This window comes from Aythya fuligula, chromosome 6 (genome assembly GCF_009819795.1).
Source record: "Aythya fuligula isolate bAytFul2 chromosome 6, bAytFul2.pri, whole genome shotgun sequence".
In the NCBI taxonomy this organism is placed as follows: domain Eukaryota; kingdom Metazoa; phylum Chordata; class Aves; order Anseriformes; family Anatidae; genus Aythya; species Aythya fuligula.
In genome coordinates, this window is record NC_045564.1 from 22,115,170 (window position 1) to 22,134,090 (window position 18,921).

Below are 18,921 nucleotides of genomic sequence, written 5' to 3' on the forward strand. Positions count from 1 at the left end.
CATCTTTGTTCAAAAGAGAACAATGAAACCCTCTCAGACTTCTCTTTTTTTGGTCAGCAGGACATCTACTATCAAAATTAATCTTAATGAATGTTGCTTCTCTACAAAGGATCTCTACATGCACACCAAATTTTCAAATTAAATTTTGGTTTATTAAGTTTAAATCATCAGCTTCTGCATCATATTCAGTGTTGTTCTAGTGATGTTTATTTCCTAATTTAGCTTGAAGTCTTTTGTGACTTTTGGTAATCAATCCACATAATCTAAACATTATCCAAGGTGTCAGAATGCATATTCTCACGTACATGATTTATATACTAGATACCGTGTTTTATGTATCTTGGGAGACATAAAAGAAGGCAAACTTGATTTCCCACAAGACAATTTTTTCTCATAATACTTAGGCAGATAAAATGTACAAGGCAAAAACAGCTTGAGCAAAATCTTGACTTCTCTGAGTCAAAGACCATTTTGCGATTTGCTTCATCAGAGCCAGAATTCATTCCTGATTCACACCTGGGCCTCCACCTAACAATCCCATCTCCAGCCATCTCCGTGTCAAAGCTGCTTCTCAAACCAGGCCACAGGAACACCCACAGCAGTTCTGCAATCCTGCTGCAAAGATCCGGGATATGCAGCTGACCACCCATAGCAAGGACAACAGTGGAACAGTCATTTTTCACTCTTAGCTAATATGGCAAGCATAAACAAAAGACCTTAGTCAAAGTGCACTTAGTGCCAATTCTTTTGTGTATCTATGCAGTTTCTGCATATATTTATAATCCTAAAGTCTAAGCAGGTCTAAGCAGATGAACTGAGAGCATCTGAAATCTGCAAACACATACAGATCAATCTAAATACTTTTCATCTTTGATAGAAACATGAAGTACATGTACCCATTTTGTCAGAGGCAACTGAAGCAATTGCAGAGAGCCAGAGATAACAACAAGGAGTAGGCTGCGTGCAACTCTCTCTTGATGTGCCCATCTGTTAATGAAATCATGCCTACCTGCTTTCAGTACAGGTACTATACTACCTGTCGTTCTACAATTAAATACTTCAGTATCCAGAATCAGTGCTGAATTCCCACTTAAGAATTCCACCACTGATAAAAATAGGACCATATTTATTACAGTAGGAACTTTATTCTGTACACACACTGAAAGGTAACATGCAAAATATGCTATTATAACCAAGGGAGATAGGCTTCTTGTTTTGCTTTTAGGAACAATTCCTCTGTCCCTTTATTAATGCGACAATCAGACGAATGACCTGTTCTGTATTAGTGACTGATCTTGAGCTGACAACTCGGTAAAAATGAATTACGTGGAAAAATCATTCGTGCTGAAAATCTGAATGCCAGAGCTCTGCACACAATCTACTTCTGAAGCATTACAAATCTGAAGCAAAAAGATACAATCTGAAGTATATACTGCAAGTCTCATTATTGGCATTAAGATGAACACCATCTCTCTTCTGCTCCCATAGAACAGGAATTACAGTACTTTCATATCTCCCTTTTTTTTTAAAAAAAAAAAAAAAAAAAAAAAAAAACTGCTGCTCAGGGAAAGAAAACACTGATCTAGAGAGACTGAGGTAAAATTCTGGTCTTGTGGATGTTCTTCCAGGCAGCATTAATCACGATGATATTTTCGTGCTTTCAGCAAGATATGTACTTGCAACATATTTGCACAACGGCTGCCCCAAAATAGGCAAATGCAAGTATCTGCCAGGCCAAGAAATTTAAATTGGAAATTTTAGTACATATTTAAGTCTGTATTATGACATTTGAATGCTGATAGTCTAAAATTAAATATATATATATATATAGCAAAATAGTTTTATGATTTCAAAAAATTAAGCAGAGGAAATTGAATCCTGAATTTCAGATTGAAACAACCCTTAGTTCTTCATACAGGTTATAGTTTTTGAAATGTTGCTGATACAGTGCTGTTGAAACTTAAATCCTGTCAAAACTAGTCTTTGCTAGAATATTCAGTAACTAGCTATTTACATTTTTAAAACATAAACCCAATTAAATGTCTGCCAAAGAGCTAATTGCATAATACATATTAATTATCTAATTACATGATTTTACCAAGCTTTGCAATTAGCACCTGACTATGTAATTCCATATTTTATAGCTGAAGTCAGTTATGCAATTAGGAAAAAGGTAAATTTTTAGCAAAACACATCACAATGTACATTGGGTAAGAATAAGACAGTGACATTTGTGAGTCACATCCACTGTTTCCAGATGGAAAAGTGCCTAGATGTGCTGTGAAACAAATGGACATGCTATTAACAGCAACTGGATTATTAAAATTTACAATCTCTTCAATCCTTTTTAAGTCACTTGGTATTTCTAGATTCAGTAATTTTATATTTAAAGACACACTGATCTGATCTCGGAGTGGACATGAAATTTATCTGAGAAAGCTAACCACATTAAGAAGGATTTTACATTGAGTAATTGTTCTGTTAGAACACTGTGAAGCAGCATGATTTGTCTTAAAGAAAAACAGACTCATTGGCCAATGAAAGAATTTTTCAATGTTCTAAACAACTTAAATTGATGGAAAGATTGGAAGGGGAGGTTGGAGGTTATTGTGTTCTGATTTTTATTGATAATATCGTAAAGTCAAGTTTTTAAAAGAATATTTTCAGTGATACTTCACAGGAGCAACTCTACACATACAGGATAGTGGTGAAAAATAGTAATTGAACATAGTTTTTAAATGGCGTACTTGTTCAAATTTTGAGATGGAGTTTTAGGTTCCGCAAACTATGTGTGGAACCTTAGATACACATCACAGTAATTCTGACTGCCATAATGCTAAAGTCTACCAATGTGACTAAGCTAAGTTTTTCTCCAGAAAGCTGTACATTCTTAAGATGACACCTCATCATCATCAGTAAAAGGACATTTTTGTGGGTAGGCTCCACCACAAATATCTGTGTTTCAGGATTACTGAGAAAGGAAGGTAGAAGGTCCTACTTCTTCTACCAAGTGTTTCTCTAATGACACCAGAAACAACAGTATTAAGTTGTCCAAGGATATAATCAAGGGACTGAAGACTACAGAAGATAAAAGAGCAAGATTCTAGAAAGAGACTCATGTACAACAGCAATTCACTGTCACCCAATAATTATGACTTTGGGGTCACATACCTCAAGTGTAAGTGCAGTCATAACCAGAGTAAGTTTAGGATCCAGTAAATAAACTGAAATGAAACTCTTTCAGATACTATCTGAATTATTAGGCCAATATCATAAACCAGTTTTCACAACTTCTCGCTTACTTCATAGAATCATAAAGGTTGCAAAAGACCTCCAAGATCATCTGGTCCAACTGTACCCTTACCATCAATATTACCCACTAAACCACGTACCTAAGTACCACAACCAATTTCCTTCTACTTGGTGATGTTTCTGCAGTGTATATCATTAAGTGTATCTATCAGTCCAATCTGTGACACTCCAGAATGTTTTTGTTCAGCAAGAGATGGGACAAGGCAAGTACATGAGGATTGTAAAGTATAGAAGCCATTATAAATACTAAATCATCAGTCCTACTTGCATTTGCATATTCGAAAAATTAAAGGTAAGAAGACTTATCTAAAGTTTGTCTGGATCATGTTAGTCTGTAGGACTTGATTAAAGAGCACCGTGAAAACTAGCAAATTCCCACTACTGTCTGCTGTGAGAAATGACTACCATTTCTCTTTTTAAAATAACTGATGAGATAGTACTCATCAGTTATTCCATTTACTTTTGCATCCCCATCAGGTAGTTTACACATTAGAATTTGGTTTCAGTGTTCTCAGAAGAAAGAGACAATGTAATACTCAGAAAAATAATCTCTCACCTTCTAAATCTTCCTTTTCAAAATGAGTTTTGAGGATGGAGCGAGTTCCACCTCTATCCACAACAGCCTCTTCATCATTTCTCTGCAAAACAGAAAAAAGAACAGGTCAGCCACTTCTTGTTTGGAATCTATTAGAAAGACTTAATAGTACTACGAAACAAGGATGTGTTTACTATTTATTTACTCTTCACATTTGTAAACCAAACATCTTTAAGAGTTTCATTTTTATTATTAAAACCTATTCCTTATATGTAAGTTTTTACTGAGGTATGACTACAGATAACTGACATGAAGAAGTTCTGTTAAAACATGCAAGATAATGAGTAAACTCCAGTTACTAGGAACTAAGAAAAATGTGAGTCAATAGGACAATGAAAGAAATGAGAAAATAAATGTCTGGCTGAAGCAGCTCTATTCTTGTGCACTTGAAGAAAGAGACAGTACGTCTATTTTCGTTTTTAAGATATATCCTGAACCACAAACAGAATTTCCAGATTATTAGCACTAACACTCCTTACACTTTGGCAAAGCTAGAGAATGATAATCAATGGCAATATGATGAGAAAGAAAACATGAAATACCAATGAAAACCAGTGGCTTCACTTACTGATGAATTGCAAAGCCTTTGCTTTACTTTACAACACCAAGCTGTATTGGCAAGGAAGGCAGATAGCATGCACTATTAGAATAAAATAGAAAAGCTATTCTTCCTTAGGAATTCACATTTTGTGTTGAATTTTATATTGTGGTCATATTGTGCACTTTAACTGTATTCTCTACTGCACTGTAAATGTACTATGTGATGAATTAGTTTATTGTCTTCAGACTAAAAAACTACTATAGAAAGTAGTCATTTTAGTCACTTCAGGCATGAAAAAAAAAATTACAATTCCCTAAGTATAGATATGTTTTGGGAGCAATCTAGCAACAAGGCACTGGATGAACAAAATATTGGTTTTCCTATGAGTATGACATCACCAATTGTAAAAAACATGCTCAATAAAGCCTGTAATTCACAAAGTGATTTAGAGTGGTTTCCATTTACTCCACAGAGTAAATGATGATGAAGAAAAAATGATGAATTATACAAAAAAATCAGTTAATATACCATTAAAATATATTTTTCATTAGTGGAAGGGTTTTAGTAGGTGATATTAGAACTATAACCACATGATTTCAATATATAAAATTGGTATCTTAATGGAAGTCTGAAGCAAGGGGATTTAAATACCAGGGTTACATGCAAAATATATATCTATATATAGAATGCAATAGAACATAACAAGAAATTAAACCACATGAGCACCTCTCCTTAAAGAGCAGATGCCCCAGGCAAAAAGATTCTCATCTAGAGCTAGATGTCACGAATTCTAGAGCTGTTTTGTTTCAGACCTTTTTTTTTTTTTTTTTTTTTTTAAGATAGCTGTCATGCTGTAGCTATCTTATATAGAAAAATCCTAGGAATGTGTCAGCAGCAAGCATCTGGGCTGTTAAAGAGACTGAGAGCATTACAGTGCCTTTACTAGAGCTTTCTAGCAGATAATAGTATTAACTAAAATCTGGCAATGAGAAAATGCTTTGTATTGAAACTGCTTTGTCTTTCAATAATTTAAAATTAGCTAGTAACCTATTAAGATGCATCAGGGCAGTATAATATCACACAAACAATTTGATCATCTTAGGTAAAATTAATTAATTATTTTAAGAATTTAGACATAACTGTGTGTGTGTGCGCGCATGCATGCCATGCTGGCACAATGCCATGTCCTTGGGTGAATGGACAGGCAGGATACCAAAGGCCAGGTATTACAGCCATGTCAGTAGTGCTATTCTAGTGCAAGTCATAGCCACCAGAATTGTACTGATACTGAAGAGGCCTTATGGAAGCAATGTTAGGGGAATTTCTGTAATGGGGAGACTATTACATTTCTGGGTAGTTTAAAGCCTTTACAGATCATATAAGTAAACTAAATACAAACTAATTCATTAATATTTATCAAAATATGCTCATACACTTTGACTTCTCCTTTTCCATGTGTTCAATTTTCAGCTTCTGGCAATCTTTTCCTTCCCTGCCTCCTCTTCCTGTAATGTCACAGCAAGTCTCAGCCTTGCCTCATTCTCAGAAGCGAGTTTATTCCATTAATATTACAGGGAAAAACAGCTTAATTGGGAGTTTTGTGTTGTTGCCAATCCACTTATCAAACTCTGAGCAAAGTCCAATTAAACAGGCCTTGCACTGTGCACTCTCACTTCCCAGGGAGCGGTATGAAGGCCACCTTGCATTCACCAGTAAAAAAGTCACACTGAATTTAGTCCAGAAGTAATTTCTGTGATTCCTGTGCTGCCTCCTTGGAAGATAGGATTTGGGAGGGAAGGGCTCAACAGTAGTTTAGCACAACTAGATCTTAATCTCATTTTAAGGTAAGCACCACAGCAATCCAAGTAATAACAGTGGCAGATCCCCTCCACTTTCACATGGTGATTAACGTCAGTTGATAATGCTCTGCTTTCTATTAGCATGTCATGAAAACTATGAAATTATTAAATGTTGCAATAAGAAACTGAAAGTATAGGCAAAAATAACCATAACAGTCATGGAAGATAGAATTCATGCTCTGAGTGATTTTTAATGTACCAAGCAGCCACCAACCTCCACATTAACATCCTCAAAGAGTATATTAAAGCCATGACTCCACTGCAGTTTTGCCCACCAATTTCAGCATGATCAGAGCAGGGCATAAAGACTAAATGTTTTTCACAGTCATGCCATGTTTATACCAAATTCTGCTGCTTCTTCCTTTCACCTCATTTGAAGATGATGAAGGTCAGAAATGTTATATGGTGCATAAATCTACTAGGACTTTGGTGTTTAAACCATATTGACATACTGGAGCAGTCTGCAAACAAATGTATGGACACACTGACCAGGTATGAGTCCTTGGAACTGTCCATTATTGCAATGAGTTGCTCGCTGAATCCAGTGAACACTGTGGTCTACTGTAAAAGCATGGGAGAGGGATCCAGGAATTCCCCAAGCGCTAATCCTGGATCTGCCACTGACTTGCTGTGTTGGCAAAGTCACTTAATCTCTGTGCCTCAGCTTCCCCATCTGTAAAATAGGGATAATAATACTTACTTATCTACCTTCCTTACTGGACTGCTTTGTGCCATAATTAATATTCCCATAGCATTTCAAAACTGAAGTGCTAAATCACCCGATTTAGGAAAGTGCACAATTTACACATGTAAAGAGATGATAGGAAAAAACAGATTGATAAAAAAAAAACATTTAGGCATTTTTTGTTGGTTTTTGTTTGTTTGTTTTTTTTTTTGAGTAAAACCAATTTATATTAATACTTTGCAATAGTTCTATAGTGCACAGCTATGAGAACTGACTGGACAAAGGTTACAACATAAATAAATATACCACGCTCACTTTCTGTTGGTCTAATTCAAGAGTAATGCTACTGAAGCCTGTGGAAGTATATTTCGCTGAATCTGTAATCAGTGTGTAATATATTTATATAAACGGCCTAACATTTTTCGCTTTTTAATTTTATTATAATCTGTGTTATCACACAATGGTTTACCTAAAACATGGGGACAAAACTATTTCCTTGAAACAGTAAGATATCAGCAAACACACACAGTAGAACAAATAACATATCTGGGATAAAAGAGTAAGAAAATGATGAGGCTTTCATGTGGAAACCACAAGCTCCTTAGAGACCAAGGCTCAGCAACCTTACTCAGTCCAGGATTTCACCTCGTACATTTTCCAGATGAACGCTGAAAAGACCTTCACCACACAGCATCTTCCACTGCACATATTTCACAGAGAAAAAAAAAAAAAATCTATTCTAATGAAAAAACCTTATAAATACAGTCAATAGAGAAAAACAGACAACAGTAGTCTTCTGCATCATTACAGTGCAACTGCACATTTTTATATTGTATTTGAACTGTTATATGAATACATATTGTATTCATTGTAATATGAATACATATTGTATTATGTATTTGAACTTACTTATACTTGAATAAAACGAAAAGGAAATAAACTGTCTTAAAAAACAGTTTTTTCTTTTCTATGCAGTCACGAAGACTGATGGTCATCAGGAGTTCTAGAATACAGATTTTCAACCCTTATTTCAACAACTTGTATAATAAAGTATGAAGTGTCAAGTCGTAGCAACAGTTGCAGGATAGGTATATTCATTAGGAGAAATAAAAAGGCTCATGGTTAAGAAACCCAAAACAAATGTCTGAAGGGCCCTTTCCACCTATGTATTGACAGGCTCACTACCAAAGCTGGAAAAATGACTTCCTGGAGAGCCTTCCAAATCGACTCTCTTTAGCTCTGATACAGTCCTAGCTGCTATTTATCATGTGCTGCCATGCAATTGATCCTTAAGCCTGGTGCCTGCCAGAACTGTGGATGGCCCTTCCACACCACAGATCAATATAATTAATGGAGAAACTACTCCTTTAGAAAAGCAGAGAAACATCATTTTATAACAGATGTTCATAGGTGTTTTTTAGTTACAGCACTTACAAATTGTACATGCTTTCAAGACGCAATAATATCTCTGTTATAAGGTAGAAGACTGAATGGAAAGAAGAGGGAAGTGACTCCTTCCAAAGGTGTATCCATACTAAGGCACATAACAAACATTTTAAAATACATTATATGCTAAGGGAGATGCATACACTTGTACGAATTAGGGTATTTTTGGATGATGGAGTTCCATCATCCCAATATATGTTCCTTATATTCTGGATGACAAGAAAGTAGATTAAAGTCTTGCTGACGATACACAGATTTATTTTATTTACTAAAAAAGGAAAACCAAACTCATGATCTTAAATGACACTGTTGTATAGATTATAAAATCTGAATATTGCACATTTACTGAATATTATCTTGTTTACTGTAGCAATCAGCACAGATGATTGTTTAACAATAAATATACATGACAATTTAAAAAAAAAAAAAGTTAAATAGTCTCAATGAATATGTCTTGCTGCCCTTCCCTTAGTACTCTGCTTTAATTGTATACTTGGTGCTAATATTTTAGATGGATGAGTCAAAATGGATAGCACAAAACCCAATCATTTTACATGGAAAACCAGAAATCATTTATTTTCTTTATCCTTCTTTTTCCCTACATTTTCTTCGCATACGGCTATTTTCATTTCCCTTCTCTGATTTTTGGTCACGCTTTTCAATAAGTTGGATTATTACTTTTTTAAACAGTAAACAGAAGTCAGCTATAGAGCATTAATATTGCAGAAAATAGTTTGGGATTTTCAAACCTTCAGGTAAACACCTCTCCCTTTTTAATTACATTCCTAATATACTCTTAGTGCAAATTACAACATAACCAAGAATCCTTTTCAGCATCTTTCCTTCTATAAAAATATATGGCAGAGCAGAAGCCATTTTGATTTTTTCTACACTATAAATTATGCATATAACACACCTGCTGACTCATAAAGAAAATAATCATGATATTAATTACTTCTCCATATAAGCCACTTATTGATTATTAGACATCCTACATAATTCTCAAATGCCATCTGGAACTAAGGAATGCCTGTCAGAATAAAATATTACATGCTGCATTCCTATAAAAAAAATCGAAAGCTGTAATATAAAATAATTTTAGTGATTTTGTGTATTTATATGCTTTGGAGAAGAAACTTTAGTATACTAATTTTAGTTTATATATTTTATCAAGAAGCTAGTGACAGAAACCGTGTTCACCTTTTGAATAGTCTGTAATGAGATTCTAAACAATTACCCAGACATCACATACACACAGTGATTGCCCTCCCAGTGTGAAGATTCCAGGTTTATATTATTTACATATATATATATATATCTGTGTGTTGTAATTATTTCACTCCCTAACATTTGCATTGTTAAGATCATTTTGGTTAAGTTAAGCTTGTCATTTCATAAAGATGGCATCACTGCAGATAAAGAAAAGTGAGTTATTTGAACTCAACAGCTGCCAACAGCATATAGGGAATATCTTGTAAAGACAATTAACCTAAATGGCAAAAAAGCTGTTGGATGTAGATGGATGCCTCACTGTTGAAGAAGGCAAATCACTGGTGACTGCCATGTTCAGCCGTGTCCTTTAAACTGTCCTTGAAAACACACAGTCACACAAAATTGATTTAATGCACAACGTGTATGCCCACAGTTTAGATGCTATAATTCTTTTCTCCCTTCAATATTACTGTTTAATTGCTTATATTATGTATAATCACATTTAACAATCTGTTGAAGTGGAAAGGACAGTGAATCTAATCTTTCTGATGAAATATAATTGCTTTTTCCATTCTACTTTCACCCCTATTCACCTATCAAGAATGACCCATCAAAGCATATTTATAATTTAATAAGGTCTACAGAATTATTTTTAAAGTCCCTCTTTAATTGTACTGTTATTTTGTAGGATTTTTGTGGTGTTTTTTTTTTTTTTTTTTTTTTTTTTTTTTTTTTTTTTTTGTGTGTGTGGCAGCTTTCTGCAGCAATTTACTGGTTAACATAAAGCACATCTTCAGTCAGCTTACTGCACATAGTTTAACCTATGCAACGCAGTAGAAAGCAATTTTAGTTTTCATTCCAGATTTGCATCTTCCCCAGGGCTACATGTCATATGCATAAGGGCATTTTTCTCTTTTTCCCTCTTTTCTCTCTTTTTATAGCAAAAGCCACGAATGGTTTAGTATGACTCAATAAAGAAATACCATCTTCTGCAACACTGCTAAAAATTGCGCTGATCAGCACTGGCTCCAAAGAACTGGTTTGCTCTTTACCTGAGACTGAGCACACTTCTAATATAATAAATGCTATTCCTGAAACATATAAGCATAGATAATCACTTCAGACATTAAATCCAAGCACATACTATTGTTACAAAGTAAACTAGACTAAACACAAGCAGAAAGCACACATACGATTCAAACAAAGCAGTCTTAGAGACAACTAAAAGCTCACATTGCTCACATGTAATTCCTGTGTCTATATACCTTGAAGCACCCTGTGCTGGTTAAGTACCATTATGCACAAGCCAACTATGTGCTGATGCATAAATGAATGCATAATCACTGAAGTATTTCCTTATTATTTAATAAGTAATGTTCTTCCTTAGAATAAACATTTTAGGGAGAAGTACTGCATTTCTTGCATGTGCAAGGCAAATATGTTACTTTGCTACATCTATTCTTCATATGCCTGTGCAACTGAAGACAAGATTTCTATTTAAAGAGAAAAATCGGGAAAACAATCATCAAGGTAAAATAGTGACCTGCTTTGTTGCAGTGGGACCTAGATGCACCACTTTCTCTGCACTTTCCATCAGAAAAGGATTCTGTTGTTCTAGTGGCTGCAGCAAGAAAACAGGAAAGAGAGGAGGAGAGGAGAGGAGAGGAGAGGAGAGGAGAGGAGAGGAGAGGAGAGGAGAGGAGAGGAGAGGAGAGGAGAGGAGAGGAGAGGAGAGGAGAGGAGAGGAGAGGAGAGGAGAGGAGAGGAGAGGAGAGGAGAGGAGAGGAGAGGAGAGGAGAGGAGAGGAGAGGAGAGGAGAGGAGAGGAGAGGAGAGGAGAGGAGAGGAGAGGAGAGGAGAGGAGAGGAGAGGAGAGGAGAGGAGAGGAGAGGAGAGGAGAGGAGAGGAGAGGAGAGGAGAGGAGAGGAGAGGAGAGGAGAGGAGAGGAGAGGAGAGGAGAGGAGAGGAGAGGAGAGGAGAGGAGAGGAGAGGAGAGGAGAGGAGAGGAAAAAAGGAGTTCCCACTCAACCTGTTAGAGCACTGGTTATACTAATGAAGCAGGGAACTGTTGAATTCTTTCTGGATTCTGGTACCTGCTTTGAGCACCTGCATTTAATTGCAATTGTATTTGCCATATTTTGTGTGCCTTGGAGTAAAGTTATCAGTTATGTTTTAAATTATGCTGAGAGCCTTACAAAACCTGAACAAGGCACTTACAGTACCATATTCCTTTGAACATTTTCAGTCTTGTTAAGATTCCTATAACTTTTCCCATTTTTTCCTTCCTATCATATCATATCTGCTGGGTTTGTAAGCTAATCTTTATTCAAACATTAGTCTCGGTCAAGACCTCTGAATAAATGAAAGATAGCGTTCCTTGCTGCTAGTGAAGGGATATAGAAGTTGGGTCACATTTGTATGACTGAGATTTTATTCCCTTTGCTTTGTATTTTTCTTTACTACACTGTCAAAATACTTAAAAGTTATCAAGGTAAGGAACAGCACAGATTTCAAGCTCAAGCATAGTTATTTTCTCCTCCGTAGTTATTATTTGAATGTCTTATGTCATCTAATGCAGTCCCATTAGCAGAAATCCTCTTTTCTCACTTCATAGCAATGGCTATGTCAACTACAACAAAGAAGTCCAACAGCATGAAGATGGATGTGAAGACTTATCCAAGGCCTAAATGAGATTTACTTTTAGCTTGTCTGGGCTCCCTCTTGGCTTGAAGCCAGGTGAGGATACATCCAGGATAACAGTATTATTTAGATGTAGTTAGAAGTTAAATATGCTAAGTTTAGCCCACTATGCAATAAGGTATTAGCTCCTGGACAGCAAATGGAAAAAAAAAGTAAATTATGTTTACTGCTGGATTCTTAATCAGCAGTAAGATATACTGGGTTTTAAGTTGGATCCACATCCCATCTCAAGGGACCTGCTTTCAGCCTCAGAAAACAGATGTGTCTCCAGATTTTTTTCCAAAGAAACAGGGTCAGACAGAAGAATCATAGAAGTCAGTCTTCTTGCAGCAGCTACTCATGTGGAAGTAGCAAGTACAAAGAAGAAAGGAGGTCATGACCAACTTACCAAGATTGTTTCAACAGCAACTACAACACTGAGGAGAGAAAGGACTTTTTTCACTTCTTTTACAACCACAAAAGTGTTCTAGTCTGGAATCTGTATCTTCTATATACAAATGTATGCCAACCATAATTCAAAATAACCCCCTTTTTTTTTTTTTTTTTTATAAGCCAGCCTTATCAATAATAAATTGCCTACCTTTCTCAAAAACATTGGTATAATGCTTAGAGGTTCTTCCTTTCTCAGTCCTTCCCAAATTATTTTGATTGTATGCAGTAAACAAATACTCTCTACAACCACAGTACAATCCTTATTAATCAAGGCAGCAGGGAGGATATTCCAGGACAGAGATATTCTAAACTCAGATTAACTCTGTAAAACGTTTGGCACCTAACTGAAATCGCCTGGATCAGAGATGGTATCACCCTCAGCTCTTCTAATAGTCAATGCAAAACAACCACCACTCCGCAAGGAAAAGCAACATCTTAGGTTGCTCGAACATCACTGAAGATAGGCTGAAAATCATCAAGACTGAGGACAGTTTAATTGGGAATATCTGGAGACAGTAAACCAGATGGACTGTTAGATTGACTGTTATCATTCCTACACAGCCAAACTCATTTCTAACCTTCCTAATAAGTTAGCCAACACTGGTATCGTTGTTACTTTACAAATACTATGTCCCTTCTCTCATCCATTATCAGGAAAGGAAAAAAAAAAAAAAAAAACACGAAAACAATGTAGAAGCAATGAAAAAGAAAAAAAAAAGGAAAGACAGAAAAGAAACGTGGGATAATGAAATTGATAATGTGCTCTGAGAAGTAATGCAGCAAATAAATAGATTTCAGATACCAACTTTGAAGTTAATTTGAAGTTACTTGCACATTGCTTTTTAATACATGGACTGTGCCTGGAAAACCAAGGGAATGAAATACATCACTGGAAAGAGAACATTCCTATCAAAGACTCAAAATACACTGTAACAGTGGACTAAAAATGAGGGATTTGTACATTTTAAAAGTCTAGACAGCAAAACTGCTGTCTAGATATAAAAGATATACTTTCAGGAATTTGAAATGTGCTGCCAAAGATAAATATGAATTTTAAACAGTAGTTCAACTGGTCTTCCTACTTCTCAGAGATCTAAGAATTTGACTCATACAAATTGTTTGTCTGCTGTAATGCGGAAGTTTTAAACATCATCACTTCCATGACCTTGCTATTCTGGATTAGTCAAGATATTCGACAATAAACAAGCTAAAAGTTAGAAACAACTGATATGACCTTAATAGTGAGCTTTACATCAAAATTACAGAACATAACTTGTTCCATAAATGGGCCAAGAAATACTCTAAGGTATACAGTAGGCTCTGAGGTGACCATTAATACTCAGATTTGAGATCTATATGAAAGGAATTTTATTGTTAGAAGATAGCTTTGTAATTTTCATTGTCAATTTTCTCATAAGGTCATTAAATCAATAGATCTGTATGCAGCCACAAACAGCAAGGGAGGACACAGTAATCTCAATCAGAGCTTAAAAGGGCACAAACAAACTATTGCCTATTTTACGAATTTCGGAGTCTTTTTGGTGGATATAGCTATGATATCTGAAATAGAAAGACTGTCAGGATTGCATTCCAGCTGTGGTAGGGAAACTTTTTGAAAGCAAAAATTTTTTTTCAACCCTTCAAAGAGACAGTATTTACTAACTTGTTTATTTATTTACTAGATTACTAATATCACATTATATTTAACCTTTCAAACTTGACCTAGATGTCTCCAGTATTTGGTATTTTGAGAATAAAACAGAAATAACTAAATACTAAGTTTTACTGGCTCAACAAAAGTAATACATTTTTTTAACTACATATGATTATTTGTATTTCATGATACTGCTCTAAAATAAAAACAGTTATAAACATGATGATGAAAAAGAATACCCAGCAGATGGTAGGTATTCTCTTCATACCTTTCCTTGCCAAGACAACACCATCTTCTTTTATTAAAGAATGGATTTATTTATTTTTATGTGGTGAACATACTCAAAAAATACAATCTTTATCATTTAAACTTTATGCTGCAAGCTACTCAGACCACTCTTTCATTTAATACAAGTTTGTACCAGGCTTAGTACAATAGGTCCCTTTCTTGGCATGATTTCAATGCAGATACTAAACAAATAATAATAATCACCCAATCTGTATTTGGTCTTACAAGTATCCTTGCTTACAACTGCAACTTTTTTTTTTTTAATTAGTATTGGTATTAAATATGTATTTGTTCACAAGTGGAGAAAGAAGAATAGCATCTGTGGGCTCCATTGACATACACGTTGCAAATATATACATGATGTGATAGTGATTTGAAATAAATTACTTATAACTATTTCAACAATCATATAACTCAAAAGACAAGTTATAGTTTAGAGGTATATGAGCATAAAGGTTAGAGGTATATAATAGCATAAAGGTTAAGACTGCATAGCAACATAGGTGTAGTAAGATGCAAACACACACCTGCCCAGTTATTAACGGGTTATACTTACTTCTACAGACTACAGAAGACTTTTGAGGAAGAGTTTCAATGAAGACAGGATATATTAAGAGAAAATGCACAAATGAATACAAGAGAAATAGACAGTTAAGAAATCAAAGGCCAGCAAAGCAAACACAAAGTTCAAATTTGTGACAGCATATCTCTCCTGGAGAGAAAGGATGGAAGCTGTAAAGCATTTAAAATAAAGACTGTATGTTTGTATTTGAAAAGATGAGTAAACAGACTTTAAAAAGCAAGTGATGTAGGCAGAGGAATAAGCTAAGATGATATTAACACCACTAATCAAGTGAATCAAAGCTGTAAGTATTGAAGTCAGACAGAAAGATGAGATCATAACAGTCATGGTGTTGAGATGAGCAGGCCTTCAATGTGATTTATGGCTACAAGGACAAATAGGAACCGTCAGACCTCAAAGCTGCATAGAGCAAGTAGAGTGCATCAGGAAAGAAAAGAAAATCCAGGAATTGTTTCTGATATTATTATATTCAGATGACCACTGAAGACCAAGAAGATTTTCTGAGATAGGTTGAATTTAACCAGAGTGGTGGAAGACCACTAAAAAATATAGCAGTGATGTCTTCATAAAGATTATGTTTATGGCTACATTATCCAAAGTTAAGGTGTGGAGGAAGATGAGAAGGCTGAGGATGGATCCCTGAGAGAGCTAAACACACACACGCATACATACACAAAAAGGAGAAGAGGGAGAGGAAGACCTACCTAACAAGGAATAGATCTGAAAAGAGGATCAACAAGGACAAAATGACAAATGCCTAAGAGCAACAAAATTTAGTGAAGACTACAGCATATAAACTGAAAGAGATGACAGATGGAGTGGAGGAGAATAAAGGACTAGCCTGGAAATCTTCCAGGAAGAAGTCAAGTGGAACATTAGTAAGATAAATTTCAGTGCAAAAGACAAACCAGAAGTGAGCAGTTCTAGAAAGGCAGCAGAAGACAAGAAATGAAGACAGTTGTACAAAGCATATCTTAGTATGGGGTAAAGGAGGATGAAAGGAGGTTGTTGAGTCTCTTTCTCTGGAGATACTCAAACAGACCCAGAGATAGGAAATTAATCTGGGGAAAAGAAACTACTGAAGTTTAGGGTTGTTTTGTTTGTTGGTGTCTTTACTATGGAAAGATTTGGGCATATTTCTTGTGTAAGGAAAGGAATTCAAGACGAGAGAGACAATTTAAAAAGAATTGCACAAGGTGGGCATGGACAGGTATAGGGTCAGGGGAACGGGTTTAAAGACCAGAAAAAAATTAAAACATAAAATTAAAAAAAAAAAACACACACACATCTATTTCAGATGAAGAGGAAGAACCTTGAATTTTATCCTTGGTTGATTAGTCTTTAAAAGCTCACATGGAAACAAGGGGAAACAGATAAACTAAATGGAGGCCTATAAAATTAGTAAAAAAAAAAAAAAAAAAAAAAACAGGGAAAACTGCAGGCAAAGATACTCATGTCATAACAAAAATCCTAGAAGAACAGAAATCCCTAAGAAGCACAGAAAGTCATGAGAATTGAAAGATTTTCACCAGAGATACTCAGCAGTATCTCTGCAGCATGGCAGATGGCATTAGGAACTGAGGAAGTGCAGACTGGGAGTCAGCCAGGACCATGAATTTTAAGAAGGGTTTGGAAGTGTATGAGAAGAACAAAGAAAATAGAAACTAAAGGGAACTGATATGCTGACAGAAGAAAGCAAAGCATAGAGTAATAAAGGAAATAAGAGCAGAAAAGAAGTCATCAAAACTGACAAAAAAGTTTTTACAAAGTTCCATTTCTGGAGTGAGGGAATAAAAATGTTGAGAAAGTTAAAACAGTTATCTCAGAAAAGGAACTCAGAGAACACAGTACTTAGAAGAGACCAGCTCAGGTGTGTCGCTGATTAGACACATGGGATACAATTCAAATGAGAAACAGCCCCAGGGCAGCTACCAAGTTGGACAATTCATCCATGCGGAAACCAAAGTGGGAGAAATTATGAAAATTTAAGAAAAGAAAGTTGTAAGTCAAAGGCAGACAGAGATGGGGAATAGGTAGAGTTGTGTGCATGCCAAATGTTAGAAATGTTAGAGAGGCAAACAGAAACAAATACCTATGTTCAGAGAGCACGCTAGGTGCCAACTTCTTTGGCCCAAATTCAAAGCAAGTATTACTAGAGGGAGCAGTCTTCATAAACACCATGGATGAGCCAGTGTAACAGACAAGGGAACAGAGTGCTGTGGGCTGGAGGGAACAGCAGGAGGCAAAAAGACAATCTCCAGGTTCTTTGAGACCGGCAACATTCCAGAAACCTCAACAAATAAAATGAAGAGCAAGTAATGAAGGCAATAGGGAGTTTTAAATTTGAAGGAAAAAAAAAAAAAAAAAAAAAAAAGTATGTGATAGGAATGCTATACAGAGGAGGCTGAACTAGAGGCAGATGTAACTTAAAGCAAGAAAGACAAGACATAGAAGTGTAACCTGCACGTGGAACATAAGAGCATGAGAAGCATCTGACAGAACAGAGATAAACAAGCACCAATAAAGCAATCAAAAGTAACAAGAGAAAAGAAACTGGGCCATCCCAATTGTTACTCTCATATTTCCTAAAACCTGTTATCTGAAGCTATCACATTACTTTCTACATATTCTACACATCAGCTGTTTCAACAAATTACATGGTGATTAAAAATACTAATTAATAAGGGTGATCTACTGTAGCATAGCTATACCAGGAAAAGTTTGCATCCTGTAGCTTATATTGCATACAAAGTCCATATAAACAGTATTGGAGGCATTTTAAACTGGTACTCCATAACTGTATTAGAAATTCATTGCCAACATATGCTAATAAATCTTTTGCAATGTAGAACTGGACTAATCTGAGCCCTATTCTCCTAGGAATTTTAATCGCACTTATGAATCATTTGCCCGAATAGCATTCTGATTGCTTAATTCTTCTCATGATGCAGTACACAAGAGAGTAAAAAACATCCCTGGTTAAGCGTTCTTCGGCATCCTTGGGCATACAGATGTCTGGGTTCTTGGGGAGGAAGTGTTTGTGGATTTTATCTATTATTTATTTTGAAGGAGCTTGTTTTGTTATTTTAAGCCTGCTCATTCTTTCCCATGCTAAATACCACAGCTGATATATCTGATACTTATCTTTACCAGTAATTATTTTCAAGCAAAATCTTTCAGAAGGCTAAGGACTGTGAACAGAACTAGGCTAGCTCATGTTTTATGTTTCACTTTAAATCAGCAAGTTACACAGGGACTTAAGTCCCCAGATAAGGGTGCAGTCTATATATGGGGGCCACAGATGTCAGCTAACATGTTAAAACTTTAGGAACTGATCTGCCTAAGAGGAAAAAAAAAAATGAATTGAAATTCATTCATTCCCTGTCACTGCGATACGCTAACTTATGCTAGTAATGCATACTTAAAAAGCAATGAGCATAAACACTTGGAAAAGAATTAAGGGTTATGTGTGATAATTTTATTTTCTTTGCAACGTTTATGTTCTAGTGTGATTACATCTACAGTTTCAAATTGATTCCTGATGTAAACGTACCAGAATTCCGCCCATGGAAGAAGGTTTGTAAACTGTAAGGTTTTCTATTTACATTGGGGTTC

General features: G+C 35.6%; 1 protein-coding gene across 8 annotated transcripts in view; it reads right to left on the reverse strand.

Annotated features, from left to right (window-relative positions):
* The window catches only part of SLC4A10 (solute carrier family 4 member 10), a 155,825-nt gene that overhangs the window by 91,905 nt on the left and 44,999 nt on the right, over window positions 1-18,921 (reverse strand). For 7 of the 8 annotated variants that reach the window (XR_004253395.1, XR_004253396.1, XM_032189822.1 and 4 more), the window contains exon 2: window positions 3,869-3,950. Coding sequence is in view for 6 of the 8 variants with exons in the window: in XM_032189822.1 (XP_032045713.1) it covers window positions 3,869-3,950 (82 nt within the window). In the remaining 2 variants the exon portion in view is untranslated. Of the gene's footprint in view, window positions 1-3,868; window positions 3,951-6,796; window positions 6,981-18,921 lie in introns of all 8 variants that reach the window. The other variant, XM_032189820.1, reaches the window with a different exon arrangement.